Source organism: Echiichthys vipera (genome assembly GCF_963691815.1).
Source record: "Echiichthys vipera genome assembly, chromosome: 22".
Classification (NCBI taxonomy): Eukaryota; Metazoa; Chordata; class Actinopteri; order Perciformes; family Trachinidae; genus Echiichthys; species Echiichthys vipera.
This window is the reverse complement of record NC_139847.1, coordinates 2,139,703-2,164,702: the sequence shown is the minus strand read 5'-3', so window position 1 is coordinate 2,164,702 and position 25,000 is coordinate 2,139,703. Positions and strand designations below refer to the sequence as shown.

At 44.1% G+C, this 25,000-nt stretch overlaps 2 protein-coding genes across 2 annotated transcripts in view; both read right to left on the bottom strand.

The window, feature by feature from the left end:
* The window catches only part of LOC310964189 (F-box/WD repeat-containing protein 7-like), a 20,431-nt gene extending 15,758 nt beyond the window's left edge, over positions 1-4,673 (bottom strand). The window contains exon 1 of the mRNA XM_083937230.1: positions 4,421-4,673. Coding sequence (XP_083793356.1) covers positions 4,421-4,459 — 39 coding nt within the window. The 5' untranslated portion in view covers positions 4,460-4,673. The remainder of the gene's footprint in view (positions 1-4,420) is intronic.
* Positions 4,674-17,624: 12,951 nt separating this feature from the next.
* LOC310964184 (uncharacterized protein) overlaps positions 17,625-25,000 on the bottom strand; it is a 25,635-nt gene continuing 18,259 nt past the window's right edge. Inside the window, exons 8-14 of the mRNA XM_083937226.1 lie at positions 23,800-23,870; positions 23,387-23,494; positions 23,148-23,218; positions 22,244-22,361; positions 21,849-22,013; positions 21,030-21,125; positions 17,625-20,332 (exon numbers count right to left, since the gene is read on the bottom strand). Coding sequence (XP_083793352.1) covers positions 18,047-20,332; positions 21,030-21,125; positions 21,849-22,013; positions 22,244-22,361; positions 23,148-23,218; positions 23,387-23,494; positions 23,800-23,870 — 2,915 coding nt within the window. The 3' untranslated portion in view covers positions 17,625-18,046. The remainder of the gene's footprint in view (positions 20,333-21,029; positions 21,126-21,848; positions 22,014-22,243; positions 22,362-23,147; positions 23,219-23,386; positions 23,495-23,799; positions 23,871-25,000) is intronic.

Sequence of the window (25,000 nt, the reverse complement as noted above, 5' to 3'; positions counted from 1 at the left end):
ACACGGGAACAGACTCTCAGAGCGTCTGTGACACGGGAACAGACTCTCAGAGCGTCTGTGACACGGGAACAGACTCTCGGAGCGTCTGTGACACGGGAACAGACTCTCAGAGCGTCAGTGACACGGGAACAGACTCTCACTGCGTCCGTGACACGGGAACAGACTCTCAGAGCGTCTGTGACACGGGAACAGACTCTCGGAGCGTCTGTGACACGGGAACAGACTCTCGGAGTGTCTGTGACACGGGAACAGACTCTCAGAGCGTCCGTGACACGGGAACAGACTCTCAGAGCGTCTCAGAGCGTCTGTGACACAGGAACAGACTCTCAGAGCGTCTGTGACACGGGAACAGACTCTCGGAGCGTCTGTGACACGGGAACAGACTCTCAGAGCGTCTGTGACACGGGAACAGACTCTCAGCGCGTCTGTGACACGGGAACAGACTCTCGGAGTGTCTGTGACACGGGAACAGACTCTCAGCGCGTCTGTCACACGGGAACAGACTCTCAGAGCGTCTGTGACACGGGAACAGACTCTCAGTGCGTCTGTGACACGGGAACAGACTCTCAGAGCGTCTGTGACACGGGAACAGACTCTCAGAGCGTCTGTGACACGGGAACAGACTCTCAGAGCGTCTGTGACACGGGAACAGACTCTCAGTGACACAGGAACAGACTCTCAGAGCGTCCGTGACACGGGAACAGACTCTCAGTGCGTCTGTGACACGGGAACAGACTCTCAGAGCGTCTGTGACACGGGAACAGACTCTCTGAGCGTCCGTGACACGGGAACAGACTCTCAGAGCGTCCGTGACACGGGAACAGACTCTCGGAGCGTCTGTGACACGGGAACAGACTCTCAGAGCGTCTGTGACACGGGAACAGACTCTCGGAGCGTCTGTGACACAGGAACAGACTCTCAGAGCGTCTGTGACACGGGAACAGACTCTCAGAGCGTCTGTGACACAGGAACAGACTCTCAGTGACACGGGAACAGACTCTCAGAGCGTCTGTGACACGGGAACAGACTCTCAGAGCGTCTGTGACACAGGAACAGACTCTCAGAGCGTCTGTGACACAGGAACACACTCACAGCGTCTGTGACACGGGAACAGACTCTCGGAGCGTCTGTGACACGGGAACAGACTCTCGGAGCGTCTGTGACACGGGAACAGACTCTCGGAGCGTCTGTGACACGGGAACAGACTCTCAGAGCGTCTGTGACACGGGAACAGACTCTCGGAGCGTCTGTGACACGGGAACAGACTCTCAGAGCGTCTGTGACACGGGAACAGACTCTCAGAGCGTCTGTGACACAGGAACAGACTCTCAGAGCGTCTGTGACACGGGAACAGACTCTCGGAGCGTCTGTGACACGGGAACAGACTCTCGGAGCGTCTGTGACACGGGAACAGACTCTCGGAGCGTCTGTGACACGGGAACAGACTCTCAGAGCGTCTGTGACACGGGAACAGACTCTCGGAGCGTCTGTGACACGAGAACAGACTCTCAGAGACACGGGAACAGACTCTCAGAGCGTCTGTGACACGGGAACAGACTCTCAGAGCGTCTGTGACACGGGAACAGACTCTCAGAGCGTCTGTGACACGGGAACAGACTCTCAGAGCGTCTGTGACACGGGAACAGACTCTCGGAGCGTCTGTGACACGGGAACAGACTCTCGGAGCGTCTGTGACACGGGAACAGACTCTCAGAGCGTCTGTGACACGGGAACAGACTCTCAGAGCGTCTGTGACACGGGAACAGACTCTCAGAGCGTCTGTGACACGGGAACAGACTCTCAGAGCGTCTGTGACACGGGAACAGACTCTCAGAGCGTCTGTGACACGGGAACAGACTCTCGGAGCGTCTGTGACACGGGAACAGACTCTCAGAGCGTCTGTGACACGGGAACAGACTCTCAGAGCGTCTGTGACACAGGAAGAGGTCGTTCACGGGGACGTTTCTGCAGCGTCGTGCGTAACAACGCGTGTTCTGTGACCTCACAGCGACTTCACCGTCACATCCTTTCATAATCAGGTTTTTCAGCGCGGAGCGAAGCAGGAAAAGACCTTTTTCATGGTTTAACTCTCGCGGTTTGAAGCTGTGAGAGCGGACGAGCATTAGATGCATCGCTTTAATGTCATTTTAGTGTTTTTTTTAGTGTTTTTTAGTAGGTTTTTACTGTTTTTGCCTCCACATGTGACTCAAAATGCAGTTTACATGAGCTGCACAGTGTTTTCTCAGTGCAAAGAAGCAAAAAATGTTAATTTTTAAGGTTTTAATGTTGTACTGTGAGGCTGTAAACATGAACATGCACTGATATTTCACCGTATTTGACTTAAATATGCTGTTTACAGCAGCTTTACTCTGTTTCCCTCTTTTACTTGTGTTTTAACAGATAAAGTAAGTTAAAAATGTGGATTTTTAAGGTTTTAAACTCCATAAATATTCAAAAAAGTGCAGTTTACATGAGCTGCACAGTGTTTTCACAGTGTAAACAAGCAAAAAATGTCCATTTCTCACCTTTTTCTGCACCTTATTAGATCTAAAGTAGCAGTTTTAGCAGCTGCTTCCCTCTTTTACTCATGTTTTAACAGATAAAATCAGTAAAAAATGTTGATTTCTAAGGTTTTAAACGCCATAAATATTCAAAACAATGCAGTTTACATGAACTGCACAGTGTTTTCACAGTGTAAACAAGCAAAAAATGTCTTTTCTCACCTTATTAGACCTAAATAAGCTGTTTCCATCTTTTACTCGTGTTTTAACAGATACAAATGTTCATTTCTAAGGTTTTAATGTTGTAGTTTGAGGCTGTAAACATGAACGAGCCCTGCAGACTAAAGTTTTATCTAATTTAAGTTAATTTCCATAGATTTCTGCTGTTTTAAACACCATAAATATTCAAAAATGCAGTTTACATGAGCTGTATAGTGTGATATCCCTCTTTTACTTGTAAATTCACAGCGTAACAGAGCTAAAAACGTCAATTTCTCAGGTTTTAATGTTGTAGTTTTTGCTGTAAACATAAATATATGTATTATATATTAAAGTCCTGGTTGATTTTAAGTCATTTCCAGTTTTCTTCACCTTATTAGACCTGAAGTAGCAGGTTTTAGCAGCTGTTTCCCTCTTTCACTCGTGTTTTAACAGATAAAAATGTTCATTTCTAAAGTTTTAATGTTGTAGTTTGAGGCTGTAAACATGAACGAGCCCTGCAGACTAAACTTTTATCCATTTTTAGTTAATTTCCATAGATTTTTGCTGTTTTAAACACCATAAATATTCAAAAAAATACAGTTTACATGAGCTGCAGTGTTTTCACAGTGTAAAGTAACTAAAAATGTCCATTTCCGACCTTTTTCTACACATTATTAGACCAAAAGCAGCAGTTTTTAGCAGCTGTTTCCCTCTTTTACTCGTGTTTTATCAGCAAAAATGTCAATTTCCATGGTTTTAATCTTGTAGTTTTTGCCGTAAACATAAATATATACATTAGATATTAAAGTGTTGGTTGATTTTAAGTCTATTCCTGTTTGATTAGCAGTTTTTAGCAGCTGTTTCCCTCTTTTACTTGTGTTTTAACAGATAAAGTCAGTAAAAAATGTCCATTTCTATGGTTTTAATGTTGTAGTTTGCAGCTGTAAACATGAATGAACCCTGCATAATAATGTTTTATCCAATTTAAATTAATTTCCATTGACTATTTTTGGTTTTAAACACCATATATATTCAAAAAAATGCAGTTTAACATGAACTGCACAGTGTTTTCACAGCGTACAGAAGCAAAAAATGTTCATTTCTAAGGTTTTAATCTGTTAATTTGAGGTTGTAAACATAAATATATGTATTACATATTAAAGTGTTGGTTAATAAGCAGCTTTTAGCAGCTGTTTCCCTCTTTTACTCGTGTTTTATCAGATAAAAATGGTTTGAATCTTGTAGTTTTTGCTGTAAACATTAAAATAAACATTAAATATTAAAGAGTTTCCTGAGCTGTTCATCATTTTCACAGCACGTTCGTCACATTCACACGTTTAGTTTCTGGTATTTCACCACAGAGGTGCAGGTTCACGGCGCTGCCTTGCTCAGCGGCTCACGGTGCAGACACCTGCACACGGGCACGGACCAATAACCAATAATCACCCACAGAGACAGGGGGGGGGGGGGCTGTGTACCGCAGTGACACACACACACACACACACACACACACACACACACACACACACACACACACACACACACACACACACACACACACACACACACACACACACACACACACACACACACACACACACACACACACCGCTGTCAGGGCAGAAACGCCTCGTCATCCCGGTGCCGCACGAGCCCGACAACCTTGGCTCGCTGCACGGCCGCTGACGTCACTGATCGATAACCAATCGCGTACTCACTTTGATGAAGATGAGCTTCAGGCTGCCGTAGAAGCCCATGGCTGCTCCCGCCCCCCGGGGGTCGCTGCGGGCGGACGACCCGAGGAAAGAGACCCTGGAGAGGTTTAGATCCCGGACCAGAGACCCGAGACCCGAGACCCGACACCCGGAGCCCGAGCGACGGCGATAATCCACCCGGTGAAGCGGTGAGAGGCTAACGGAGGAGCTCGTGCTGCTGCTGCTCCAGAGAGAGGACTGAGGGTGTGTGTGTGTGTGTGAGAGTGTGTGTGTGTGTGTGTGTGTGTGTGTGAGAACAGCTCCACCTCAGCTGGAACACGCAGGGACATGCCCCTGAGTGTGTGTGTGAGAGAGAGAGAGAGAGAGAGAGAGGGGTGGAGCCGCATGCAAAGTATGTGTGTGTGTGTGTGTGTGTGTGTGTGTGTGTGTGTGTGTGTGTGTGTGTGTGTGTGTGTGTGTGTGTGTGTGTGTGTGTGTGTGTGTGTGTGTGTGTGTGTGTGTGTGTGTGTGTGTGCAGCACATTCTAAATTAGAATTCTGCGGAAAATTCATCTAAATTTCTGTGACGTCTGGAAAACACGCAAACTGAACACACGTTTATGCTCCTAGAGGACACTTTAGCACACGTTTATGCTCCTAGAGGGCACTTTAGCACACGTTTATGCTCCTAGAGGACACTTTAGCACACGTTTATGCTCCTAGAGGACACTTTAACACACGTTTATGCTCCTAGAGGACACTTTAACACACGTTTATGTTCCTAGAGGACACTTTAGCACACGTTTATGATCCTAGAGGACACTTTAACACACGTTTATGCTCCTAGAGGACACTTTAACACACGTTTATGCTCCTAGAGGACACTTTAGCACACGTTTATGATCCTAGAGGACACTTTAACACACGTTTATGTTCCTAGAGGACACTTTAGCACACGTTTATGATCCTAGAGAACACTTTAACACACGTTTATGCTCCTAGAGGACACTTTAGCACACGTTTATGCTCCTAGAGGACACTTTAGCACACGTTTATGCTCCTAGAGGACACTTTAGCACACGTTTATGCTCCTAGAGGACACTTTAGCACACGTTTATGCTCCTAGAGGACGCTTTAGCACACGTTTATGCTCCTAGAGGACACTTTAGCACACGTTTATGCTCCTAGAGGACACTTTAGCACACGTTTAGGCTCCAAGAGAGTCGTATTTATAAGAAATAACTAAAGACAATTAAAAAAACACTTCTTCTTCGTGTGTTTGATCCCTTTGTCTCTTAAAACTCTCTTCTTCTTCTGTGGTATGCAGCCCCGCCTCGTAAAACCTGAAACCGGTGTGTGTTCTGCATTAAAACAGCTGAGTGGTTCCCACACTGGACCAGTCTGTGTGTGTGTGTCTGTGTCTGTGTCTGTGTCTGTGTGTGTGTGTGTGTGTGTGTGTGTGTGTGTGTGTGTGTGTGTGTCTGTGTCTGTGTCTGTGTGTGTGTGTGTGTGTGTGTTTCATACTTGGAGCTAACTACTGTCAGACTGGAAACAGAGAAAACCACTTCAAAGACTGAGGCAGATGTGGTCTCGGTGTGTGTGTGTGTGTGTGTGTGTGTGTGTGTGTGTGTGTGTGTGTGTGTGTGTGTGTGTGTGTGTGTGTGTGTGTGTGTGTGTGTGTGTGTGTGTGTGTGTGTGTGTGTGTGTGTGTGTGTGTGTGTGTGTGTGTGAATAATCGATACAGAGCTGGAGGGAGAGCGAGGATCAAAGGAACGTGTGAACTTCAGTGAAACATGGAGAGAATTTACATTTAAGTTGCTTTTTACTTTCACTGTTGTTCTTTTTTTGTTTGTGAGTGACAGATTTATTCACAGCGTGCCGCTCCAAGACTAAGGGCGCCCTCCCACTGTGCCTCCGTCCCGTGCCCCGTGCTTTAGGGTCCTTGTCCCCCCCTCCAGGCCCGTTTGTACTCACACTACCTGGGCCTCGGAGAATGCTTCTTGCTGCCTATACGTCATCACGCCGTAACACGTCACACGCATTGATGACGTCATGGCGATGCGTGGCTTTGTTTCCAGATCTTTCCGTAGACCTCGGAGTTTTTGTGCGTCTTGTCGACTGTTTCTGAATCTTTTCATCGACCAAATCTGCAGTAAACACTCCACCTCCGCATCACACCAACGTGAACCTTTCACCGCCATTGTTTGAAATGTCTGCGCATGGTCCCTCCTTCTTTTTTCTACGTCCCAACAGGCGCACAGGAAATGACCTCAGAACCGCCGTAGGCCTCGTGCTCGTACACGTGCGCACGCTCGTGCTCGTACATGTGCAAACGTGCTTTACTAAAGCCCACCTCTCCCAAACGGGCCGTGGACGGCAAGCGTGCCGCTCCTAGACGTGGTACGGTTGCACTCACACTGGTCAAAGGAACCAGACTTTAGCCGTGAAACGTGCTGGGGCACGGCACGGAGGCACAGTGGGAGTGCGCCCTAAGTGCTTTTGGCTGATTCTGATGACTTGTAATGGAGTATTTTGACTCTTAGGATCAGAGCACGGTTGGTGTTCCTGCAGCTTCACTACAGAGAGAAAGATTAAAAGACCTTTGACTCTGATTGGACTGAAACGACCTGAGGACGTCTTCCTTCGCTGCTCTGGAGAGAGGAACCGTACTGATCCTGCAGCGCTCGTGCACAAGGTGGAAACAGTGGGAACAGTGTCTGAGGGCGGCATGAACGTGTGTGTGTGTGTGTGACGGTCATGAGACGGAGAGCGTTGAGACGCTGCGTTCACGGAGCCGACGGGATCCAAACACAGGAGCCGCTGTGTTTCCAGGGGGACACATTACAGAGGTGCAATGCAGCAAACAACAGGTGCTTTATAAAGCAAACAAACACTACGGCTGCAGAGAGTGTGTGTGTGTGTGTGTGTGTGTGTGTGTGTGTGTGTGTGTGTGTGTGTGTGTGTGTGTGTGTGTGTGTGTGTGTGTGTGTGTGTGTGTGTGTGTGTGTGTGCATCAATAATGAATGCAGGGAGTGTTGCAGGGATGTAAGAGACTTAGTGCTCATGTATATTTTAATGAGGAGCCGCGTGTCTGAGCCGCAATCGCTCTCAGGGGGGAAATCAAGATTCAACGCTGGACGTCAGGAGAGGAGGAAGAGGAGGAAGAGGAGGAAGAGGAGGAGAAGAAGAAGGAGGAGGAGGAGGAGGAGGAAGAGGAGGAGGAAGAGAAGGAAGAGAAGGAAGAGGAGGAGGAAGAGGAGGAGGAGGAGGAGGAGGAGAAGAAGAAGGAGAAAGAGAAGAAGAAGAAGAAGATCTTGAGATCTAAAGGACATATTTATTATGTGCACACTTGTAGCGTATTGTGTCGCTAACAGCTGGACGTGGCTAACAGTGATTAGCTCGGGGCAGCACGGTGAAGGCATTCAAAGGTCTTTTTTAACCACTAATGCTGCTGAAAATAACAGCAAACCTCTGCAGCAGCATGAGAAGAGTCCCTACACACACAACAAAGCACCAATGGGCTCCTTCCACTGTAATGGACTTTACTATGAGAGGAGCTGGTACAGGGGCCAGTAGGTAAGTCTTTAAAACACTCTTTAATAAACTCTGGCTTCACTCTCTACGCTGTTGCTGCTTTGTTGTGTGTGTAGGGACTCTTCTCATGCTGCTGCAGAGGTTTGCTGTTATTTTCAGCAGCATTAGTGGTTAAAAAAGACCTTTGAATGCCTTCACCGTGCTGCCCCGAGCTAATCACTGTTAGCCACGTCCGGCTGTTAGCATCTCTCCTGGATTTCCTGCTAATCTCACTTTAGTTTGTATATTTGTTTATGAATTTATCGTCGACGGTCCTCTGGGAGATGTTCACTATCAGCACTTTGGACATTTCAAACAATGGCGGTGAAAGGTTCACGTTGGTGTGATGCGGAGGTGGAGTGTTTACTGCAGATTTGGTCGATGAAAAGATTCAAAAACAGTCGACAAGACGCACAAAAACTCAGAGGTCTACGGAAAGATCTGGAAACAAAGCCACGCATCGCCATGACGTCATCAATGCGTGTGACGTGTTACGGCGTGATGACGTATAGGCAGCAAGAAGCATTCTCCGAGGCCCAGGTAGTGTGAGTACAAACGGGCCTGGAGGGGGGGACAAGGACCCTAAAGCACGGGGCACGGGACGGAGGCACAGTGGGAGGGCGCCCTGAGCGACTCGATGACCTCCTGGACGTGAGGCTGAAGACCACAGGAGGACAGGACGGAGCGGGGGAGCGCGAGAACGAGCGAGGTCTGTCTGAACATTTAACTGGCATTCTTCAAGTGTCGCCTTACACACACACACACACACACACACACACACACACACACACACACACACACACACACACACATACATACACATACACATACACATACACATACACACACACACACACACACACACACACACACACACACACACACACACACACACACACACACACACACACACACACACACACACACACACACACACACACACACACACACACACACACACACACACACACACACACACACACACACACACAGGAAGGCTGTGCTGTGCGGTTGCCATGGTGATGATGCAGACAGAGAAGACGACGGTGACTTATGGATGTTTTACGTCGACGTGCGCTCGTCAACAGGTTCCTCTGACGGGTTATTACGAAATAGTCAACAACGACAGGAAGTGACCACTAAAGGTGACGGTTAAGTTTAGACGACTAAAGGTGACCGTTAAGTTTAGACCACTAAACTATAAAACGTAAAAACTGAAATTCTTCGTCTTTTGTCAAAAGTGTCAAATTTAAACTGGGAGTGAAATTAATTTCAGGCCACAAAGAGACTTCAGTGAAACCGGAAGGTCGCAGGTTCAAACCCCCGTCCTGCTGACGAGGACAGGACTCCAGGAATGTGTGTGTGTGTGTGTGTGTGTGTGTGAGTGTGTGTGCTGACTCGGCGGGATCGGTGTGGTCGACCTTACTGTCTGGAAAGCTGCCAGGAGCTGGAATGTGACCTCACACACACACACACACACACACACACACACACACACACACACACACACACACACGGAGACACACACACACACACACACACACACACACACACACACACACACACACACACACACACACACACACACACACACACACACACACACACACACACACACACACACACACACACACACACACACACACACACACACACACACACACACACACACACACACACACGGAGACACACACACACACAAACAGAGACACACACGCACACAGAGACACACACACACACACACAGTATGAGGGTGTGTTAAGGTGTGTTTGAGTCAAAGAAACAGACACAAACTGATGAGATCATCAATCATTCACAAAATCAATACACTGATAATATTTGATTCGGTATTTTTCTGGGACATTGACGTCACAGTGTGTGTGTGTGTGTGTGTGTGTGTGTGTGTGTGTGTGTGTGTAATAATCTAGCAAAAAATGCTCTTAGATTACACGGCATGTCTCATCAGATTAGTGCCCCAGTTTTCCTGTCTGGCGTACACACACACACAGACACACACACACACACACACACACACACACACACACACACACACACACACACACACACACACACACACACACACACACACACACACACACACACACACACACACACACACACACACACACACACACACACACACACACACACACACACACACACACACACACACACACACACACACACACACACACACACACACACACACACACTAAATCTTCAATAATCAGCTTTGAGTTTAATAACATCGTCGCCACTTGTGGTCACAGAAATCACTACGTTTAAAATAACCATCAGGTATCCCATCATGCTTAGGGTGTACTGGTATTTGTGTGTGTGTGTGTGTGTGTGTGTGTGTGTGTGTGTGTGTGTGTGTGTGTGTGTGTGTGTGTGTGTATTAAGCTAACAGTTCCCATGGGGGGAGACTTCATATCCCATGATCCTGATGAAGGAATCTAAGGAATGTTCACTGCTGCACATTCCTGCACACACACCTACCGTCCGTGTGTGTGTGTGTGTGTGTGTGTGTGTGTGAGAGTGTGTGTGTGTGTGTGTCCGCGTGTGTGTGACTCTAGTGTGTCTAGTTCCCATGTATTTCCCTGTCACACTAATGCCCCAGTACTGAGTGTGGGCTTCTATAGATCAGCCGCTGATTTCATACAAATCAAATGATTGTGTTGAAGTTTGAAGCCGATGCGACGCGGTGGTCAAGCGGTTGAACTGCCAAGTGACCAAACAAACCAAGTAAAAACAACAAATGCACTTGTACTTATAAAGCGCCTTTCTAGTCTTCTGACAACTAAAGGCGCTTTCACACTGATGGCGTTGGACATCTACAGACCATCTAATGTAACCAGTCACACACACTCACACACTCATGCGCAGCACGCGGAGCAATTCTTGGTTCAGTGTCTTGCCCAAGGACACTACGACATGTGGACGGGGGATGTGGGGATCGAACTGCCAATCTCTCGAATGGGGGACGACCCACTCTTTCACTGACCCACAGTCGCCGAACAACCAACCAACCACGTAAGAGTGTCACATGACGCCACGGGGCCAAAAGAGACGTGTGTAAATCACAAATAAATATTAATTAACCTCCATAAAGCTGCTTTGTTCATAAACAAAAGGAGGACACACACACTTTCTCTCACACACTCCACCTCCATAACACACACACACACACACACACACACACACACACACACACACACACACACACACACACACACACACACACACACACACACACACACACACACACACACACACACACACACACACACACACACACACACACACACACACACACACACACACACACACACACACACACACACACACACACACACACACACACACACACACACACACAGCAGCTGGTGTCCAGCTTGTTATTAAAGACGACAAAGCAGGAGACACAATGGCACCTGAACGCCACCCACACACACACACACATACAGCATCACACAGCCTGGTGGTGTGTGTGTTGGTGCGTGTGCAGCGTCGCCCCCTAATGGCGGCTTCCAGACGGTACAAACACCCTCAGACTGTCAGGAAGAAAAGAGACTTGAACTCTGACAGTGTTACCCTTTCAAAATAAAGGTATTTATAGTTTCTGGAGTTTCCCCTAAAGGGGAGCAGCAGCAGAGATCATTAAAAGTGTGTGGTTAAAGGAATATTCCGGTGACGTTGCATTAATATTGCACATTTTCACAGTAAGTTTAATAAAAGGACGTGTTTTTACCTGAGTGTTAGAGGCTGATGTTTGTTTGTTTGTTTGTTTGTTTGTTCACTAAAAGCTACTTTTGAATATTCTCTTTTGAACAGACGGATGCATAAATAAGTAACTAATCAACCAACACACACACACACACACACACACAGACACACACACACACACCAGTCATTTCTAGAATTGGTTGATAATGTAATGTATACTGTTGTTTACTGTTGTTTACTAAAGTTATTTGTTCAGGCAGCTGCAGAGTGACATCATCAGCCACCAAATCTGTAATCTGGATTTACCTTTAAGGATCAGTTTGAATCTGAATAATCTCCAAAAACAACCAAACAACCAACAAACCAAACAACCAACCAACAAAACAACCAACCAACCAACCAAACAACCACCCAACAAAACAACCAACCAAACAACCAAGTAACAAACCAACCAAACAACCAACCAACCAACCAAACAACCAACCAAACAACAAACCAACCAAACAACCAAGTAACAAACCAACCAAACAACCAACCAACCAACCAAACAACCAACCAAGTAACAAACCAACCAAACAACCCACCAACCAACAAACCAACCAAGTAACAAACCAACCAAACAACCAACCAAACAACAAACCAACCAAGTAACAAACCAACCAAACAACCAACCAACCAACCAAACAACCAACCAAGTAACAAACCAACCAAACAACCCACCAACCAACAAACCAACCAAGTAACAAACCAACCAAACAACCAACCAACCAACCAAACAACCAACCAAGTAACAAACCAACCAACCAAACAACCAACCAACAAAACAACCAAGTAACAAACCAACCAACAAAACAACCAAGTAACAAACCAACCAACCAACAAAACAACCAAGTAACAAACCAACCAAACAACCAACCAACCAAACAACCAACCAACCAACCAACCAACAACCAACCAGCCAACCAAACAACCAAGTAACCAACCAACCAAACAACAAAACAACCAACCAAACAACCAACAAACCAACAAAATAACCAACCAACCAACCAAACAACCAACCAACCAAACAACCAACCAAACAACCAACCAAGTAAGAAACAAAACAACCAACCAACAACCAGGTAACCAACCAACCAACCAAACAACCAACCAACAAAACAACGAAGTACGAAATGCTGCTACACTCCACTGTGCCATACTGTCACTTAGTTCTGTAGGAAATGCTGCTACATTTTTAACATTTTTAACACTTATAACTTATCGCTCCTTGTCACTTATCTAGTTTGTACTTATTTCATTTCAATCTGCTGCTAAACTGCACGCTGCGTATTGTTGTATATTGTATAAACCTACGCTTAACCACGACGTCTGTTGCACTCTGTCACACTTGGTTCATTGCTTGATTTATCTGACGTTAGCTTTATTTTGATTTGATTTATGTTTATGCTTATTGTTACTCTGATCCTTTTCCGCCTTTGTATCGAAACTGTTGCACAATAATTTCCCTCGGGATAAATAAAGCTTCTTGAATCTTGAATCTTGAATCAACCAACCAAGAAACAAACCAACCAAACAACCAAGTAACAAACCAACCAACCAACCAACCGACCAATCGACCGACCAACCAACCAACGTGTCCTCCTCTGTAACAGTGTTGAGTTCATTAAACCAGCAGGACTGAAGTAAACGTCTCACCAGACTCTGCAGCAGAAGAGACTCCTCCTCTTCCTCCTCTCCTCCATCGTCGTTCGCCTCCTCCTCCTCCTCCTCCTCCTCCTCCTCCACTCCTTCAGTCTCTCCTTCCTCCTCTTTGTCTCCGCCCCCCTCCGTCGCTGTGATCCCATTGGCCGTCTGCAGGTGGGCGGTGCCGAAGGGCTCGGACGGACAGGACTCGTCCTCGATGGTGACGATGGCGACTCGAAGCTCGTCTTCCTCCTCCTCTCCTCCTCCTCTTCCTCGGCACAGAGAGGAGGAGAGGAAAGGAAAGGAGGTGAAGGAGGAGGAGGCGGAGATCGGAGTGCGTCCACAGATTACGTCGTCTTTGGCGTCTCCAGCCTTCATCATCATCTCCTCCTCCTCTTCCTCCTCCTCCTCCTCCTCTTCCTCCTCCTCCTCCTCTTCCTCCCTCTTTCCTTGACGCTCTCCGTTCATCCCTCGTTCCTCACAGCAGCAGCACATCCTTAAAAACACGAAGAATCATGAGAATAAGAATAAATAATAATAAAAATCTCCAAATTCAGATGAATCAAGGAACTTTGGATGAAATCAAACGTAAAATAGATTTTTATCAAACTGGAAATTATTATAAAAATAATATTAAAGCAGATAAACATTAACATTCCTCCGTCTTATTGTTAAAAACTCAATTATTAATATTGTTTTATTAAAATGCATCAAAAAAACAACTGTTTGTTTCCTTTAGGGGTGGAAGAAGTGTCAGTGTTAATAAAGAAATAGGTTTTTAAATTAATAAAAATAAATAAAAGTAAAAATAAGAAAATAAAAATGTAAATTAATAAATAAATAGATTTTTCAATTGATACAATTAAATAAAAGAGGAAATAAATAAGAAAGTAAATAAATCGGGGAATTAATAAATAAATTAACATATTAAAAAAATAATCCATGCCTCATTTTTAAGACGTATTTATTTTTGCATTTATTTTGTATTTATTTATTTTAAATTTAGTTTTCCCTTCATATCAAAAACATTAAAATAACAACAATAGTTTGGACACAAATAACAATAAAATAAACAATTGACTGACTTGTAATTTTATTTAATTGAATGAATTAATATTTAATCTCTATTTATTTCTGATTATTCTTTTTTAGCTCTTTATTAAAACATGTGTTTGTTTTTGCAGAATGAAAAACAAACAGAGAAATATTTTTTTAAAGCAAAAATAAGTAAATTAAATAAACATAAATAAAGAAAAAAGAGGAATGATTAAATAAAATAATTAATATTCAGTTAAATGAGTTTAAATTGTTTAATAATTTAATTAATTTAACATCTGATAAAAATAACTTTGCACAGGTGAGATGAACAGAGATGATACTGATACTTGTGTTTAATGCAGATGATATAAACACTATAAATCACTGTTATCATTATTATATTAAACTTTAAACCAGGTTATAATTCACTTCACATACTGTGATAAAATCATATTCTATAAACACACACGTGAATAATCTCATAATTACCATAAATATCATATTAATGTAAATAACACAAATATAAACTCACACATTTCATGTTCAGGGAAAAGCCTGAAACTGTGTTTTTAATCACATTTAAACATTTAATCATTTAAACACAGTAAAATGATTTAAATGTGTTTTATTCAAAGAGTCAAAGAAAGAAACTCACCTTTAAAAACGCCTCATTTCATCTGCTGAGCTTTAAACTTTAAACCTTTAAACTCTAAACTTTAAACCTTTAAACTTTACACCTTTAAACTTTACACCTTTAAACCTTTAAACTCTAAACTCTAAACCTTTAAACTTCTTCTTCTTCTTCGTTTCTGTTTCAGCTCCGAATTAAATTAAATTAAATTAAATTAAATTAAATTAAATTAAATTAAATTAAATTAAATGAAACTAAATTAAACCTTCTCGTTCGTGTCAAACTTCACTTTTTGTGTTTGTTTTTAAAACAAAGTAAAAAACTAAAATCTCTCTCTTGCTCCTCACCGTCGCACATGGAGCTGTGTGTGACGCGCTCTGATGACGTCACGGGCGCCGGTTACGCGGGAAATAAATAAACAAATTAAAATTTAAATATTTAGATTTAAACTTTTTATTTTACAGATCATAATAAATCAATCTAGGATTATTATAATTATATAAATATTATGAACTAATTTATTTTACCAAAAATAATATAAAAATAAATGTAGGAATGAATTTGTTTATAAAAATTTAACAAAAAAATGAGGTTTATTTTTAATGCAGAATTTATATTACATATATTAAATCTATAGTATTTGTTTATTATTATTATTATTGTTATTTTAATATTATGAACTTATTAATTGTACCAAAAATAAAATAAAAAAAATGTCTTAAGATTTTTTTAGTGTAGAACTTTATTTTACATATTATATTAAATCTATAGTATTTATTATTATTATTTTATTAATATTATGAACTCATTAATTATACCAAAAATATGAAAAATAAATGTAGTCATTAATAAGTTTAGAAAATGACAAAAATGGGACATAAATTGATATTTATTGATTTATTTACCTTTGTATTAATTTCCCCGTTTATATATTTTCTTATTTCACATTTCCTTTTATTTACTTGCATAGAGAAAAGTTATTAAATAAAATGTGACAAATTAATATTCATTCATTTATTTCCCTTTGTATTAATTCCCCTATTTATTTTTTTATTTCACATTTTCTTTTATTTATTTGTATTCGTTTGTAAATGTATTTATATATTTTTGCATTAATTTACACATTCTTTTCTTTAATATATTGATTTTATTTTTATTTGTTGTTGGATAAAGAAAAAGTTAAATAACTGCAGGAAAAAAAATCACTTTTAATATTTGAATTATTGTAATAAAGTTCAAACAGAAGAACGGAAACAAAGTGTTGGAGGAATAACACTTTAATTAATTAGCAGATAGATTTTATATATATATACACATATGCATATATATATATGTATATATGAAATATGAACTTTATACATAAATAGAACATAAACAAACAAATATCCTCTTATGAACAAAGTCGGTGCTGCAGACGTTTAAAATCAGTCGAATCAGCGAAACTTTCAACTAAAACCTTCATGATTCTCCGTGATTTTTATTAAAAACACGACGCAATCATTTCTATTTTAATCAGAACGAACCAGAGAAACTAAAGCTGCAGAATCAAAGTTTACGACGTGAAAACGAGTCGATCCGGAACCAGAAACGCGTCGGAAACGACTGTTTTTTAAGAAGAAAATCACTTTTATTTCCTTCATTTATCTTCAATTAAAACACATTAATGTGACGGCGTATTATTTAAGTTTTATCGTTTAGAAAATATTAAATAAATGCCACAAAATGGAAAAGTTATGCAGCTTTTAAGGGTTTTTATGCTTCGTGAGTTCAGACAAAAGCTGCAGAATCAAAGTTTAAGACGTGAAAACGAGTCGATCCAGAACCAGAAACACGTCAGAAACGACCGAAAATCCCTCCACGTTTACAGACGCAGACTTTTATTTCCTTCATTTAACTTCAATTAAAACACAAATAATGTCACGGTGTATTATTCATGTTTAATTGTCTAGAAAATGCTGAAAAAATGTCTCAAAAAGGGAAAGTTATGCAGCATTAACGGGTCTTTATGCTTCAATCATGACCTTTATTTGTGACATGGTCTAAGGATTAGGAACTTGTGTGTAAATATACACACACACTATATATATATATATATATATATATATAGTGTATAAATATATATATTTACACACTATATATTTATATATATATATATATATATTTATATATATATATATATATATATATAGTGTATATTTACACAATATATATATGTATATAATAGTACCGTAACTGGTGTTATTGGGGCGGCAGCAGCTCAGTCCATAGGTGACTTGGCTGGGAACCGTAGGGGTCGCCGGTTTGAGTCCCTGTGTGGACCATGTATGGAGCGTGGACTGGTGGCTGGAGAGGAGCCAGTTCGTCTCTTGGGCACTGCCGAGGTGCTGTTGAGCAAGGCATCGAACCCCCAACTGCTGGGGGCGCTGGTCACTGGCAGCCCCCTCGCTCTGACATCTCTGTGTGTGTGTGTGTGTGTGTGTGTGTGTGTGTGTGTTCAATTTCCCCGTTGTGGGATAAATAAAGTAATTCTTCTTCTATTTGCTGCGTGTTCCTTTAATGTCACTGTGTTTAACTGTGTTTAACTGTGTTTAACTGTGTTTAACGTCTTTAGCGTTGAGTTAAATAAATAATAAAATCGATTAAGTGGCAGAAAAGTAACAGAAAACTATGTTAAAGTAACTTTTCGTGCAAAAATGTGCAGAAATGAAAGTTTTCAGCCTCTCAAACACAAAGACTTCCTGTTTCCTTTGTTAGAAATGACGTTAAACTGAACATTTAAGGACATTTCTGCGTCATTTTCTCTATTTTCTGACATTTTCCTCATTGACAGAGTCATTTTTTTATTATTTTTGATTTTGCAGGTTCGATCCTCCGTACGACCGATCTCCAGCCAATCAGAGGCGGAGAAGGGCGGGTCACGACTTCGCCGTCCAATGAGAACAAAGCTTCCTCCAGTGAAGAGCGAAGCTGCTTGGACTTCCTGTTGGAGCGCGGCCGGAGTCATCTCCAGCTCGGCCGGGCGGACTTCCCCGAGTCCCTGGAGTGGGACGACTTGTCGGAGAAGGCGCCGCTGTCGTTCCGCCGGTGGCCTTTAGGGGGAACCGGCGGGTCGTGGAGCGGCGAGCGAGGAGGTGCCCTGATGCTCTCAGACCTCCTCAGCGGGGAGGAGACGGAGGACGGGTTGAGGGGATCTAAGGATCTGGAGGTGGCGGAGACTCTCAGCGAACCCGCTCGGGTGAAAGGCGAGGGGGTGCTCCGTGGGGCGACGGAGGAGGAGGAGGAAGAGGAGGTCGTCTTGGGGGCGGATTTAGAGGAGGGGCCAGTGTGGCGTGAATGAGGTGCAGCGGGAGGAGCGAGGGTGGCGTTGGTTTGTCTGAAAGAACAAGAGGCGGTGTTTCGGGCGAACCCTGGAAGCGGTGATGGCGAAGTGGCTTTGCGCAGAGGAGTAACGGGAGCGCTGACGCTGCCTCCTCCTCCGCCGCCGCCGCCGCCGCCTTGATAGAGCACCCGCAGCGTGGAGCGACACATCTTCTCCTCCGACTGGGGTTTCGTTAAGGGCTTCCGGACGGACGGCTTCCTTTGCAAGTCCTGGTTCTGCTCTCGGGGAGATGCCTGAGCGACCTTCTGGTCTTTCGGATCCTTGGCGTTCGGCGTCTTTTGGACGCTTGAGCGGCGGGATGAAGGAGCAGACGACGGCCTCTCTCCTCGCCGCAGGGAGGAGCTGTTGAGGTTGGAGACGGAAGGTGCTGCGGCGCCGGAGGAGGCCTGCTTTTGGCAGGGAGGCTTCTCGGGACGTTTGCCCGGAGACGGAGCACCTCGGCTGGTCTTGGAGATGGGCACGACCCGCCTCATGCCCTGGTTCTCGGAGTTCGTGAGAGTTCGGACCGGCTTGAGTTTGTTGGCGGTGGGAGTGGCGGCGGGTTTCATCCCAGGGGGTCGAGGTTTAGAGGTAGCGAGGTTCTTGGCGGACTGTTTGGATTCTGCCTTTCCATTGGTGCAAGAAGCTGCTGCTGCGTTTTCATTGGTTGCGTCACCCGTCGATCGCCCTGGAGCCGCCCCCACTGCCCTCTTCTCATTGGTCGAGCCCTCTCCCTCTGCTTCGTGCCCTTGATTGGCTGCGTCTTTAGCTTCCTCACACGTGGGAGCGGGCGCTTCATTGGCGGATGCTTGGTGCCACATGGGGGACGGGTCGTCACAGCGGGAGACAGGCACCGGTTGGCTGCTGATGGGTACAGGCACTGGCTTCTCATTGGCCGGTTGAGGTTCTGAAGGCGTGTGATTGGTTGGGGCGGAGGAAGCTCGCTGATTCTCCCTTCGACATGGTTCCTGCTCAGTTTGTGCGTATGTGTCGTCGGTGTGCGTGAGCTCGCCGGCTGCCTCGCACACACCCGTCACGCACCACACAACCACCTTCTCCTCCCTTCCCTCCTCTTCCTGTCTTTGTGGCGAGGAAGAGCTCGTCTCAAGTTGTTCCGCGTTCCCAACCTGTGCCTTCTCGTCCACGCCGTCTTCTTCCAAATCTGTGATCACCACATCGTCCCGGTGGTTCTCACGGAGGCGACTGGTGTGAGCCCCCTCGTGGCGGTCGGTCTGGGCGTTGACCTTGTCGAACACCTTGAGCTCAGGCACCAATGTGCATTTCTCTAAAACCACAGAGAGGTTGTGTTCGTCACTGCACGCCGTCCGTCCGCTAACATCCCGATCAGCTGACTCATGGTCAGAAGGCGTTCTAAGGCAGAGTCGATCTTTGCCGTTGTTGTTGTGGTCGGACTGCTGGTTCGGATCAGAGGTAGCTTTGACTGTAGCTTGACTTGGTGGATCGATGGCGTTTACTCGAGTCTGGGTAGCATCATCGCTGAGGTAAGTGGCGGTTGTATGGTTTGCGCTTTGTGCACTCGAAGAAGGCGAGGAGGGCGTTTGCGGTTGCTGGTTTTGGGGGAAGCTGCGTGTTGTGACCCTTGGACTTAGCGGCCGAGGTCCTGGAGTTCTGAGTTCAGGAGAGGCTGATAGAAAAGCTGTCCTCGCCTCTTTGTCGTCAGGGGACGCCATCCCCAGGAGCGTGCTCAGCTCGCGATCGGCAGCGAGAAACGGCGAGCTGGACGGAGAGTTCCGGGAGCGTCGCAAGCTCCCCGAGCGCCCCAGAGGATTGTTGGAGTTGTTGAAGGGGGAGCGAGGGCGGCACTTTGGGCTCAGGAGCTCCACCAGCAGCCCGGCGTCGTCCTGACGCGACATGGCCGCCGACATGTCCGACTCGCTGCTGTAGCGCAACCCGAAGGCTCCACCGACCTACAACAGAAACACATTTAGTACTCGCTGATGATGCAAACATGGTTTCATCACACGCTGATTCACACACTCGGTTGGTCCGGTCGAATCTGTCCATATAAGCCAGAGTCTAGAGTGATAGACCATTAACGGAGAAATCCAGGAGAGATGCTAACAGCCGGACGTGGCTAACAGTGATTAGCTCGGGGCAGCACGGTGAAGGCATTCAAAGGTCTTCTTTAACCACTAATGCTGCTGAAAATAACAGCAAACCTCTGCAGCAGCATGAGAAGAGTCCCTACACACACAACAAAGCACCAATGGGCTCCTTCCACTGTAATGGACTTTACTATGAGAGGAGCTGGTACAGGGGCCAGTAGGTAAGTCTTTAAAACACTCTTTAATAAACTCTGGCTTCACTAACTACGCTGATGGTGCTTTGTTGTGTGTGTAGGGACTCTTCTCATGCTGCTGCAGAGGTTTGCTGTTATTTTCAGCAGCATTAGTGGTTAAAAAAGACCTTTGAATGCCTTCACCGTGCTGCCCCGACCTAATCACTGTTAGCCACGTCCGGTATCTGGAATTTTATGCCGTCGTGTGTGTGTGCAGATAAATAAACAGCAGATCAGTGTGTGTGTGTGTGTGTGTGTGTGTGTGTGTGTGTGTGTGTGTGTGTTTGTGTGTGTGTGTGTGTTTGTGTGCACGTGCGACCTCGTACCTCCTCGCCGGCGGCCCACGAGTGCCTCTTCTTGTCCTCGAGCTCCAGGATCCTGCGGCGCCGCGCCGCCTCTTTAGCCTCCCGCTCCACGTTCTCCTGCAGGAGTAGATTTGTTGTTGTTGACACTTACAGAACGTTTCAGTCGGAGTTTTTACTTTAAAGCCAAGTACAAAGACGCACTGTGACGAAACGTCTGGATCTAATGTGACACTGTGCAGATTTAAGTTCATTTAACTGTAAATTATGTTTTTTTGAGCCTTTACGGATAAAAACAGCTGATAAATACTTTATTTAGTGTCGTCTGGCCTTTAGTTCCTGTGTGTGAACAGCAGGGGGCAGCAGAGCGTTTAAAACTCAGCTCAGGGAAAATTAAGATTCAGTTTCACACAAATGAAGAGTTTTTAAAATATGATGTTTAGTTTTAAATTAAACTTCAAACAGCTGAAACTATTACATCATTAATGCATTGTTGCTGTTGATTTTGTTGTGACTGTTGTTGCTGTTTGTTGTTGTTGATGTTGTTGTTAATGTTGTCGTTGATGTTGCTGTGTTTGTTGATGTTGTTGCTAATGTTGTTGATGTTGTTGCTAATGTTGTTGCTGTTGTTGCTAATGTTGTTGCTGTTGTTGTTGTTGTTGTGTTTGTTGTTGTTGCTGTTGTTGATGTTGTTGCTGTTGTTGCTGTGTTTGTTGATGTTGTTGTTGCTGTGTTTGTTGTGACTGTTGTTGTTGTTGCTAATGTTGTTGTTGTTGTTGTGACTGTTGTTGTTGTTGCTGTGTTTGTTGTTGTTGTTGATGTTGTTGCTGTTGCCGTGGTTACCTTGACAGCAGCAGTGAACCTGCAGCAGAAGCTGTTGAAGATGCTGAAACAGTCGTCGAGTCTGAACGTTTCTCGGTCTTCACAGAAGAAGTCGATCAGATCGCTGCCTTCCTTCTTCAGCTGCTGACGCCTGAGACGCAGCGAGCACAGAGACGAGGCGGACGACTGACACACACACACACACACACACACACACACACACATACACACACACACACACACGCACGCCCACGCACACACACACACACAGCAAGAGGCGAGACACGTCACAATATAAGGTTATGACATCACGATTGGTTTCAGAAGTTACAACTTCCTGTTCAAATCTGTATCTGTGTGTGTGTGTGTGTGTGTGTGTGTGTGTGTGTGTGTGTGTGTGCGTGTCTGTTGTGTACCTGCAGGAAACCGTCCAGTTGCTGCAGCAGCTCCGTGTCTCTCTGGACGTTTTCCTCCACTGAGCGTGTGCGAGACGTCAGCCACTGCAGCTCAGCGTCCAGCGTTTCCACGGAGATCCTGCAAAGATCAAAGACACAAAACAACTACAAAGAGACACAACACAACTACAAAGAGACACAAAACAACTACAAAGAGACACAAAACAACTACAAAGAGACACAAAACAACCACAAAGAGACACAACACAACTACAAAGCGACACAAAACAACTACAAAGAGACACAAAACAGCCACAAAGAGACACAAAACAACTACAGAGACACAAAACAACTACAAAGAGACAAAGAACAACTACAAAGAGACACAAAACAACTACAAAGCGACTCAAAACAACTACAAAGAGACACAAAACAACCACAAAGAGACACAAAACAACTACAAAGAGACACAAAACAACTACAAAGACACACAAACAACCACAAAGAGATACAAAACAACTACAAAGAGACACAAAACAACTACAAAGACACAAAACAACTACAAAGAGACACAAAACAACTACAAAGAGACACAAACAACTACAAAGAGACACAAAACAACTACAAAGAGACACAAAACAACTACAAAGAGACACAAACAACTACAAAGACACACAAAACAACTACAAAGAGACACAAAACAACCACAAAGACACACAAAACAACTACAAAGAGACACAAAACAACCACAAAGAGACACAAAACAACTACAAAGAGACACAAAACAACAACAAAGAGACACAAAACAACCACAAAGAGACACAAAACAACAACAAAGAGACACAAAACAACCACAAAGAGACACAAAACAACCACAAAGAGACACAAAACAACTACAGAGACACAAACAGATGCGTCTTCAGACCTGGCTGCAGGTTGGACGTGATTCAACTTCAGAGGAAACTCCAACAGCTTTGTGTCTTTTTTATGAGCTTCCTGAAGAAACAAGGACCACAACAATATCAGTCCTCACACACACACACACAGACACACACACACACACACACACACACACACACACACACAGAGACAGACACACACACACACACACACACACACACACAGAGACAGACACACACACACACACACACACACGTTACTAACCAGGGCGACGAAGTGCAGCAGGTTCATGCCCGGTTTGTTGGCTTTGGTGTCGGCCAGAGACAGAAGAGACGACAGCTTGAAGCCCACCGCGTTTCCTGCGTAACCTCCCTGCACACACACACACACACACGCACACACGCACACACACACACACAGACACAGACACACACACACACACACACACACACACACGCACACACACACACACACACACACACATTTAAAGGCTTTAGAGTCTGTGCTTTTAGTCTAAAGTCCAGTTCAGACCAAAGAAACTTGCACCGTGAGAGAAAGAGACACTTAATCCGCACAAACAGCAGATTCCTGTTGTGTTTGTGTTGTTATAAAGTTGTTGTTGTTGTTGTTGTTGTTTATTATAACTCTTGAATCATAAGAACAAAGTTTCCACTCACAGCGTTGAGGAGGTTCCCGGCCTGAAGCACCAGGTGCAGGACGGCGTGCAGCTCCTCACAACACATCAGCTCTGAAACAAACAAACAAACAAACACATCAGCTCTGAAACAAACAAACAAACAAACAAACACATCAGCTCTGTAGCAAACAAACAAACAAACAAACAAACAAACAAACAAACACATCAGCTCTGGAACAAACAAACAAACAAACAAACACATCAGCTCTGAAACAAACAAACAAACAAACAAACACATCAGCTCTGGAACAAACAAACAAACAAACAAACACATCAGCTCTGGAACAAACAAACAAACAAACAAACACATCAGCTCTGAAACAAACAAACAAACAAACAAACAAACACATCAGCTCTGAAACAAACAAACAAACAAACAAACACATCAGCTCTGAAACAAACAAACAAACAAACAAACACATCAGCTCTGGAACAAACAAACAAACAAACAAACACATCAGCTCTGGAACAAACAAACAAACAAACAAACACATCAGCTCTGAAACAAACAAACAAACAAACAAACAAACAAACACATCAGCTCTGAAACAAACAAACACATCAGCTCTGAAACAAACAAACAAACAAACAAACAAACAAACACATCAGCTCTGAAACAAACAAACAAACACATCAGCTCTGAAACAAACAAACAAACAAACAAACAAACAAACACATCAGCTCTGAAACAAACAAACAAACACATCAGCTCTGAAACAAACAAACAAACAAACAAACAAACAAACACATCAGCTCTGGAACAAACAAACAAACAAACAAACACATCAGCTCTGGAACAAACAAACAAACAAACAAACACATCAGCTCTGAAACAAACAAACAAACAAACAAACAAACACATCAGCTCTGAAACAAACAAACAAACAAACAAACACATCAGCTCTGAAACAAACAAACAAACAAACAAACACATCAGCTCTGGAACAAACAAACAAACAAACAAACACATCAGCTCTGGAACAAACAAACAAACAAACAAACACATCAGCTCTGAAACAAACAAACAAACAAACAAACAAACAAACACATCAGCTCTGAAACAAACAAACACATCAGCTCTGAAACAAACAAACAAACAAACAAACAAACAAACACATCAGCTCTGAAACAAACACACAAACACATCAGCTCTGAAACAAACAAACAAACAAACAAACAAA